General features: G+C 43.2%; 1 protein-coding gene across 2 annotated transcripts; it reads left to right on the forward strand.

Moving 5' to 3' along the window:
• Positions 1 to 4591: 4591 nt before the first annotated feature.
• Positions 4592 to 8928, forward strand: znf408 (zinc finger protein 408). Of its 2 annotated transcripts, none has more exons than XM_027033161.2 (5): positions 4592 to 4718; positions 5323 to 5537; positions 5636 to 5694; positions 5941 to 6212; positions 6728 to 8928. In XM_027033161.2, coding segments are annotated over exons 1-5 (2433 nt in total). In that variant the 5' UTR covers positions 4592 to 4717; the 3' UTR covers positions 8614 to 8928. The 2 variants fall into 2 exon arrangements, with proteins under 2 accessions (XP_026888962.2, XP_026888961.2); XM_027033160.2 differs by lacking the exon at positions 4592 to 4718 and adding an exon at positions 4725 to 4956.
• The last annotated feature ends 1428 nt before the right edge of the window (positions 8929 to 10356 follow it).

Raw genomic sequence — 10356 nt, forward strand, 5'->3', positions numbered from 1 at the left:
GGGGCCAGTCACATTTTTTGTTTCCGCTATGAGTGCTTTGTGATTCTAGTAGTTTCTGTGACGTAGAGTTTTATGGAAAAGGCGGGGTGTGGGAATTTTTTAAAAGGTTTATGAATTGTATTGATGAAGTGCTTTATGCACATGTTGGTGACTACGTTAAGTGTCGATGAAGCCTTCCGCAATTTAAACTCGAACAATATTCCCCACTCATTGTATTTGATTATTTTTAAATTGTATTAATAAACCCGTAGTTTACCCTGAACCTGGAGGTGATGTCTGTTACAGTATCCTTCTTTCCATGGGGTTCTAAAGTTCTAAGACATTCCAGGTTACATGAAGACATGAAGACCTGAAGACATAGGACCGGAATTAAGGAAATGCGTTTGATAGCATTTGGTCTGCCATAAAAATTCATCCCATTGTAACGTTCATTCTGTTGAACCTAGCTCAAAATGATCGTAGCCGTATATAAACTGCTCTCAGTGAAACGTACGCTAATTATTTTGATCAGTATAAAACTTACATAGATTACATCCGCTTTCGACTGAAAGCCGTACCTTTAGTTCTGCTCTGTAACGCGGCGATTTCCATCACTGTTGACTGAAATGTGCGATCTTTGCCTTACTCATTTGAGCGAGAGAGGACTAAATTAAACGGGGATTGCATCCGCTTTAAAGTCGTGCCGCTCCCGAGAGTGGCATGCGTCTCGCGGCGGAGGTGCTGAATTCTGCACAACACCGGCGTTCAGTTAACGGTGAGGTGTTGCACAAGCAAAGTCACACTACTTCAGTTAGTGTTTTCTCGTGCTCTAGATGAAAAGGCCTTTGTTAGGTATCGTGTCATCAGGTTAGAGATCCCTTTTATTGTCTAGGATCACACAGCATAGACAATAAACCCTTGTTACTGGCAAATACAAGCTCAAAATATGCACCCCCAAATACAAGATAGATTTTAAGTCTCTCACACACAAATACAGAGACACAGTCACTTGTATTATGCCATCGTGATCTGATGGCATAATTTTTTGCAGAATGACCTCAGCCTGGTGAGTCACACTTGGAGACGAAGGGCAAGTGAGGGGATTAGTGTGATTAGATTGAAGTCATTTCTATAATCCTTTCTTCCCCTTACGTGCACTGAGACTGACAGGAACCGCTTCTCATGTTAAAATTACCAAAAAAGAAAGGAATATCTAACACACAAGTACTGTTGCAAACAACATAATTTTTATCTTGATATGAGAGTGTCTGGTACACATTACCATCAAATTAAAATGTTTTTGTTAAGTGCTGAACTTGTAGCTCGTCTACTGTCGCAATTCAAGATCATTTGGGGCTTGGCAGTGTCACTGCAGTAAGTGTGTGTATGTCGCTATAGGTCCACCTGGTGGTAGAGCTCGTTTGATCCAAGCCAGTTCATCTGAACAGTAAATTCTTCTTGCTCTGGGTGAGAGAAAAAGGCACGTCTTACTTTCCTCTTGCTGTCTTATGAAAAGCTGCTAAACGCAGACATTTCTAGCTAAAGAAAAAGGTGTGCTGTATTAAGTGTAGAGTTTTAATCAGAGTTGTACTCAAGAATTAATGCACATATACGTACTCTGAGGACACCATGTAACTAATATCTTGGTGTTGGATCCTTATAGTCATTTTAAATATAATGACAACTGTTTCTCTCTCTAGTGATGTACTTCAAAGCCCATTTACATGTCACTCACTTCACAATCAAATCACTGGACTATATATTATGTAAATTGGGTAAAAGTTAGAGTTCCATTGTATACTGTGTAAAAAAAAAATTACTGTGTGTGTTATATATATATATATATATATATATATATATATATATATATATATATATATATATATATATATATATATATAATTATGCCAAACAAACTTATATTAAATATTCAGCACATTTTAATAAAAAATATGTTGAAACTCTTAAAGTGTTGCCAAAAAATGTATCAAAATCCAGCTGAAATTGTTTACCAGATCTAAGCACTGTCTGGGAGAGTCCGTAATATTCCAGTGAGAACTATGGATGGAGCAGCACAGACAATTCATCAAAGTGTCATTCCAGAGCGAATTTTCTCCATTTCTGGATTGGCTTCTCCCAGTTCTGGATGGAATTCCTCCAGTTTGCAGGGAAACTCATTAAGCCTTAACAGCTGTTACAGCCTCTCTTGGAGTGGTCTATAAGACATAAAGTTTGTCTTATAGAGAGGATTAGTTATACTATAAACCCAATGTGAGGGAAGGAGAGTGTGAGGCCTAGTTATACTGTAAACCCAATATGAGGGAAGGAGAGTGTGAGGACTAGTTATACTGTAAACCCAATGTGAGGAAAGGAGACTGTGAGGACTAGTTATACTGTAAACCCAATGTGAGGGAAGGAGAGTGTGAGGACTAGTTATACTGTAAACCCAATATGAGGGAAGGAGACTGTGAGGACTAGTTATACTGTAAACCCAATGTGAGGGAAGGAGAGTGTGAGGTTACACTGTAAACCCAAGGTGAGGGAAGGAGAGTGTGAGGACAGGTTACACTGTAAACCCAATATGAGGGAAGGACAGTGTGAGTGTGAGGTTACACTGTATGGACCCCTCTTTGAGTCTTGGTTTCTCTCAAGGTTTCGTCTTCAGACTTTAGAGTTTTTCCTTGCCACTTCATCCATTACCAGTACACCACTAGCTAGCAGCCATTCACATTTTACAGCCTAGCTATCGCTAGTATGATTTGCGCCTAAATTTGCCTTGGACTTTATCTACTTGAATATTGTGGCTGCAGGCTATTTTCTTCATTTGAAATCGTGAGAGAGAGTTGGTTCAGCACCATCACCATCAAGTTTGTTTTTATTGCAACCAGTAGTGAAATGGATGCTACAAATGCATGTCATGTTGTACAGTATTTCGCTGTGGCCATGTGCCACTAAAACCTTATCCAGCTTTTATGTGACAAGCCCATAAAAAAAAGGTTCTCATTCACTTTACTAACGTTACTGGATGTGCATCCTGGGAACTCACACACCCGAAAAGCTGGCATGGCTGGCTATACAACAGCAACAGCAACAGACAGATCGGGAAAAAGAATTAGGACTAAGAGACTCACTCAGTTGTGTTGTGATTAAGACACGATCGGTAGTTAGGCTGCTCAAAGTCGAAACACCAATTCAAGAGGGAACGCAATTTAGATACAGGGGGCATCGGAAAGGGAAAGATGGAGTACATGTAGAAACTGCAAAGTCTTTTTAAAAATACTTTGTTCATACATACACTGCCTGGCCAAAAAAAAAATGGTCACCACCTGGATTTAACTAAGCAAATAGGTAAGAGCCTCCCATTGGATAATTACTGCATGGGTGATTATGTTTCAGCTGGTAACAAGTTATTTAACCATAACTGATGCAGTGAGTAGCTTCTCATTTGTTAAACAACCATGTTGAAAGACACATCCTGTGGTCATGGAAAAGATGTACATCTGTTTCAGAAGGGTCAAATTATTGCCATGCATCAAGCAGAGAAAACATCTAAGGAGATTGCTGAAACTTCTCAAATTGTGTTAAGAACTGTCCAACGCATTATTAAAAAGTGGAAGGACAGTGGGGAAACATCATCTTTGAGGAAGGAATGTGGTTGGAAAAAAATCATGAATGATTGTGACTGGCGATCACTTAAACATGTGGTGAAATCAAATCATAGAAAAACAACAGTAAAACTCAGGGATATGTTTAATAGTGAAAGATAATTTCCACACACACACAATGTGAAGGGAACTCAAGGGATTGGGACTAAACAGCTGTGTAGCCTTAAGAAAACCACTTGTCAGTGAAGCTAACCCGCAAAAGCAGCTTCAATTTGCTGGAAGCATAAAGATTGGACTCTGGAGCAATGGAAGAAGGTCATGTGGTCTGATGTGTCCAGATTTACCCTGTTTCAGAGTGATGGGTGCATCAGGGTAAGAAGAGAGGCAGCTGAAGCGATGCACCCATCATGCCTAGTGCCTCCCGTACAAGCCTGTGGGGGCAGTGCTATGATCTGGGATTGCTGCAGTTGGTCAGGTCTAGGTTCAGCAACGTTATGTGCCCAAAGAATGAGGTCAGCTGACTACCTGAATATACTGAATGACCAGGTTATTCCATCAATGCATATTCCAAGATGACAATGCAGAATTCATCGGGCTCAAATTGTGAAAGAGTGGTTCAGGGAGCATGAGACATTTTCACACATGGACTGGCCACCACAGAGTCCAGACTTCAACCCAATTGAGAATCTTTGGGATGTGCTGGAGAAGACTACGCAGTGGTCTAAATATCCCATCATCAATACAAGATCTTGGTGAAAAATTAATGCAACTCTGGACAGAAATAAATGATGTGACATTGCAGAAGCTTGTGGAAACAATGCCACAGCAAATGCGTGCTGTAATCAAAGCTGAAGGTGGTCCAACGAAATATTAGAATGTGACTTTGTTTTTGGCCAGGCAGTGTATTTTGAGTCACAGAACCAACATTAATTCAAGTAAGAGGCAATCGCTGGTGTATGTTTCTTGGAGGTTACGTAGTGAATGTTTCTGGACGGACGGGTTAGACGGTAACAACCGTTTCTGTTGACTTCCGTATTGTAGGCTTGTTAGTTGGAGAACGATGATTTTCCCGGAGTTTTGGCTGGACAAGGAAAACACTCGAGTGGCCAATACGCAAAGGAACCACAGCCCTGAGTTGGTTGAATTTGTAATCACGCTATATATGTGAACTACTCTGCAAAAACGGACCGAATAGTGAAGACAATGCGCGTTAACTATCGTAGCTATAGTTACAAGTGTACCTTATAACCCACATTTTCCTACATTATTTACGTAATTTAAAGAAAAAGATTAATACATAGCCATTTATGTTTTACTATTGTCTGAATTGCCAGAGTATTAATGGTTGGTAGTAACCGTGGGATACTAAAGGGTATAGTATTGCTAACGTCAATCTGTTCTGCTTTTATGGTAGTTATACCTTTGCGTTTATCAATATAATGTTAGACTGACTAACTTGATTTATCTTCTGTGACAAAAAAACAAAACAAACGTATCTCGGCTCACCTGTTTTGATCAATTCTAGCTATGGAGGCGAAAGCGGTCTGTAGTGAAGCTTCACACTAAATTAGTGGGAGCCACAGAATCCCAGGCGCGCATGCGCGAGTGGTGTACGCTTGCTCGGGGAGGTCTATAATTCCTAAACGATCATACAGTGGAGATTTGGGATTAGAATTTGTTTTGTTACTCATTCAGCGTTGCTATTAACTTTAAGTCTGAATGTTCTTTCTTCATTTAGTGGCTACACAAAATAGAAACGAGGGCTCCCTGGAGAATGTGAAAGAGTCTTTCAATAGTGTGCTCAGACTGCTGCCTCGTGGGTTGACCCTGGGACCGTCCCTGGCTAAAGATGGGCAGACAGGGTTGTGGTGCGTAGGACGGACATTAAAGAATGGCACCTTTCTGGGCATGGAGGACTCAGACAGAGTGCCTAGCTATGGGAAAGTAGAAGAGGTGGAGTACATGATTGCATTTGCTACTTTCTGACCAAACATTTTTAGGATATAACAGCATAACACCTGGTTTCTTAAACATACTTTCTTATGATTCAGGGAATGGAAACATGCCAAAAAACAGCCAAAGAAACATCAGTCAAAAAGTACTGGATGAGGTATGATATCTGATAAGGGATATGATATAGTTCCCTATTTTGGTGCCCTGGATAAAGGTTAGTAAATAATAAAGAAATGATAACATAGTAACAGCCAATTCAGTTCTATAACAACAGAAGCCTTTGAACTGGAGTTACACTACAAGATAACAACCACTAAGTCACTAAATGTATGAAGACATGCCCATCCGGGTGTTTAAGTGCTCTGTTTCTGTCTGTCTCTTTGTCTCTTCTCGGTCTCTCCAGGTTTGCCTGCACTGCTCCGTGTGAAGTTGAGAGGAATGTTACTGTGCATGAGGTGGATGGAAAGCTGTGTCTCAGGACCTGTAGGGACATCAGTCCAGGAACAGAGCTCCTGGTCTTGGAAGAACAGTGGGACATTCTTCCTGTACCTGTGGAGCTTGACCAGATAGATGTGACTGATTCTGGAAAACCCCTCAAACTGGACACACCATTCAAAGTAAAAGACAAGGACTCTATTCAGCCTGACCAGACTGAACAGGGTTCTGGAGAGTCAGGTAGGCTCATTTTCACTGCTCATGCTCTGCATTAGGAGTGCCAGGAGCCAGGTGCTGCCTGGCATGTCATCATCCTCTGCCTACCCTTCCCTCAGCACTGAAAATATTAAAGAAAGCCGCTGACCCCATGGCATAAAAAGACTTGTGGAAATGGCCTGTGAAGTGCAGTGTTTAATTCTGTGACCAGATTATGCTCTGGATGCCTGGACACGTTTAGATATCTTTCCTATTGTATTATTCATTGTTAATGACAATGGAAAGTTTTTTAAAACAAAATTATACTCTAGTAATCCTCCATTTACTGGGGTCCCCAGATTTTGTGTGTGTTTTTTTGTTTGTTGTGTTGTTTTTGTTTACTTACTCTGACCTGTTATGGTATAGTAAGGAAAACACAGCAATGTGCAGTGTACAGTGTTTCCATGGCTAAGAATGTTATAGCCATGTGCATTTTTGTATCTGTATTCTTGTGCATCGTTAACAGTTTATATTTAATGTGTGGTATTTGTATCTCATAGCAAAACACCTGAAGGATAAATTCCCGGTTAACAACCTAGGAGGTCAGGAAGCAAGCAGACCTCACAGGGTGGAGAAGAGTCCTGCAGACAGTTCTCAAACCCAGAAGACTGGCGACCTTGAGCAGAGGGGTTTGTATGGGGGCTGTGAAGAGCAAGCTCAGGAGGCTGTGGAAGTGTCAAGTACTCAAGAGATGGCTAATGTCAGTGGAGACTTAGTGCAAGAGCTCCCAAACTTGTGTGAAGAGCTCAGAGGAGCAGTGAGCAAGCGAGCAAGCTCTCGCTTGGCAGCCAAACCTCGCAAGGTACACTCACTACGCAGCCACATCCATCGGCGACCGCAAGAGCCAAGAATTAGTACTGCAGCATGTCTTATGCAAAAGTCTGTGAGAACAGAGACCAGCCAAGAGAATAAAGAGAGCTCACTGCACAGCAAGGACACTACATCAGATAATAAGCCAAAGGAACTGCCCCGTGAGGAGCAGAGAGGAGGAAAGGATTCTCTCGACTCCTTTCAGTTCAGCCTGCGAGAGCGGAAATACAAGTGTGACAAGTGTGGCAAAAGCTTCTTCCAGCTGTGCCACCTGAAGAAGCACAACTTCACGCACTTGGAGCTGAAGCCGTACGCCTGCATGGAATGTGGCAAGCGCTACAGCTCGCAGGAGAGCTACCGTGCCCACGCGCTCATGCATCGGGGACAGCGGCCCTTCAAGTGCCCACAGTGCGACAAGAGCTATGGCCTCAAGCGGGACCTTAAGGAGCACATGGTGCTCCACACGGGCGAGAAGCCCTTTGTCTGTGATGTGTGTGGCAAAGCGTTTGCCCGCCGACCCTCGTTGCGTGTCCACAGGGAGTCCCACGAGGCCCAGGGTGCAGAGCCGACCAGGATCAAATGCCCTGAATGTGGCAGGGAGCTGGCCAGCGCAGGGTCGCTGAGGAACCACTTGCGGCTGCACACGGGTGAGCGGCCGTACGCGTGCGAGCACTGTGGCCGGCGCTTTCGTCAGCGCGGCAACCTGCAGGGCCACCTGCGTCTGCACACAGGCGAACGGCCACATGTGTGCGAGCACTGCGGCCGGTGCTTTGCGCAGGCGCCTGACCTTCGCCGCCACCTGATCGCACACACGGGTGAGGCGTACCTGTGCCCCGTGTGCGGCAAGGCCCTGCGGGACCCCCACACACTGCGAGCACATGAGCGCCTCCACACGGGAGACAGGCCCTACAAGTGCGAGCGCTGTGGCAAAGGGTACACCATGGCAACCAAGCTACGCCGCCACATGAAGTCTCACCTGGATGAGAAGCCACACAGGTGTGAGACATGTGGCGCCAGGTACACGCTGATGCAGAGCCTCCAGCGACATCTGCAGTCGCACGCGGTACGCACGCAGAGTGGACACCCGCCACCGGCCAGAGGCCGGCCCAGGAAGGAGATGCAGAGAGAGAGTGCGAGGTGGAAGGATGACCATGGCGAAGATGAGGAGGAGCGAGCTGTGGTTTATGTTCAGGCCATGGAGGATATCAGCATGGTGCCTCACTCCGAGGATGTCACAGCATGCTCCTTGGCAGTAGTCCCCACCGACGTTATGGAAGAGGCTGAAGAAATTACAGAACGGGTCGAGCTCAGCGAAGATGTTATAGAGATCATTGTGTCAGATGGCACTGCTAAGTGCATTGTGGTTCAAGAACAGGATGGTAATGATAAATGTATAATTTTCCAGGACCACATTGCTAATGAAAAAGGTCTGGCAGTGCAGGAACAGGCTGAGAATGCTGAATGCATTGTAGTAGAAGAGGAGGTTGTGAACAGCAGAGTGGTCATACTACAGAGTCAGGATGGACTACATTCGGTGGCACAGACCATTGAAATAGAGTCAGGTATGCAGGACTGAATATGTTTATATGCTTATCAAGATTTGGAACATAATACAGTATAACTGCTTAAGTAAGAAATGAAAATTAGCAATAATAATTAAAAGAAAATGCTTATTATTAAAAGAAAATGCTTATTATTGCTATTAAAAATGTAATAGACTTTTTGTAAGCTGTAGGCTTTTTTTGTCATAGCAGAGTTAAATGCAGTGGTAAATATTGATTCACCTCCATTTTGACCTGTGTGTCATCACTGTTTGTACCAGATCTGTTCAGGCTCTTGTACAAAACAGAACTGCTGGGAAATGATCTAATCTGTAAATCCTTTAAGCAAATCTGCATCCATGTTGTGTGATTTATTATTCAAAACATAACTAGAAGACGTAGTTTTATTAGTCATTATCACAATATGATATTCAACGTTACTTCACCAAAAACAGACAGAAAGAGCCGACCTCAGTTCCTGATGAGGTTAAGTACTTTGTCTAATAACAGCCATTCGCTATTTTTGTGTGGGTTTCTTTTTATCCTAACTTTTAAATCACTTCATGGTCTCATACTAACTTACTCCATCTGTACTTACCATCTCGAACATTAAGGTCCTCTGATTCAGGTCTCCTCACTGTCCCCAGGTTTAGACTGTCCACCAAAGGTGGCAGGTCATTTAGTGTTGCTACGCCTTCTCTCTGGAACTCCCTCCCTACACCTGTTCGGGCCTGTTCCTCTTTTTTCTACCTTTAAAAATCTTTTCTCCCAGTACTTCCACTCACTGTGTTTGTAAAGTGACCTTGTGGCATTATGAAAGGCGCTATACAAGTCCGACTTATTCAGAAACAGCAGCATGTACTATTTAAAGGTCCACTCTAATTTTAGAAAAAGTCACATGATTTACTAAGAGAGGCTGGACATTTATTTTGCTTTCCTCACTTTTCTAGATAGAGGCCTTCATACAAGAGTAAATGCCACGCTGTGTCACACCATCAATTACAGTGGTTCTTTTTTTGTTTCATGATAATCAGTCTTTTATCATAGTGGAATTTCTCCTCCCAGGCTTCCCAGTACTGATTTGTGTTTTGGAACCAATACACACAATTTTTCTTCATTCCTAATATTGTCCCGTGCTCCACTCCCTCCTGCATGCTGAAGAACCCTGTGGTCGTTTAACTCTGATTCTGGCCTGTGGTCGTGTGACCCTGATTCTGGCCTGTGGTAGTGTAACCTTGATTCTATCCTGAGACCACAGGTTAAATCAGGGTTAAACATCCGTGCTGATTATGGGCTGGAAGTTCCAAGGTTTAAGTCTGATATACCTCTAAAGGTGGTGAAAAATAACCATGCTAAGCTCCTTTGGGACTTCCAGATACTGACAGACAAGGTGGTAATGGTGGATAAACAGCAGAAGAGGGCCATAGAGGTAGATGTAGCAAACCCAAGTAATAATGTCAGGAACAAGGAACACGAGAAGCTTGAGAAATACCAAGGGCTGGAGGAAGAGCTAGAAAAGATGTGGAAGGTGAAGGCAACCATGGTTCCTGTAGTCATCAGTGCACTAGGGGTTGTAACCCTTAGAATTGCTTCAGCAGATCCCAAGAACAATATCTGAGATCTCAGTCCAGAAGAGTGTAGTCCTTGGAAAATATATTACTAATAATATCTTATTAATAAGATATTACGCAGGACTCTCAAGATCCCAGGCCTCTGGTAGAGGGCACAAGCTTGAAGAAGGAAACCACAGGAAAGTGAGTGGGGAATTTATATAAATC

Source organism: Electrophorus electricus, chromosome 21 (assembly GCF_013358815.1).
Source record: "Electrophorus electricus isolate fEleEle1 chromosome 21, fEleEle1.pri, whole genome shotgun sequence".
NCBI classification, from domain to species: Eukaryota; Metazoa; Chordata; class Actinopteri; order Gymnotiformes; family Gymnotidae; genus Electrophorus; species Electrophorus electricus.

Coding starts and splice junctions, on each gene's coding strand:
- znf408 (XM_027033160.2), top strand. CDS start 4,926: ATGGTTGGTAGTAACCGTGGGATACTAAAGG. Junction 4,957..5,322: donor TAACCGTGGGATACTAAAGG/GTATAGTATTGC, acceptor TTCTTCATTTAG/TGGCTACACAAAATAGAAAC. Junction 5,695..5,940: donor GTCAAAAAGTACTGGATGAG/GTATGATATCTG, acceptor CGGTCTCTCCAG/GTTTGCCTGCACTGCTCCGT.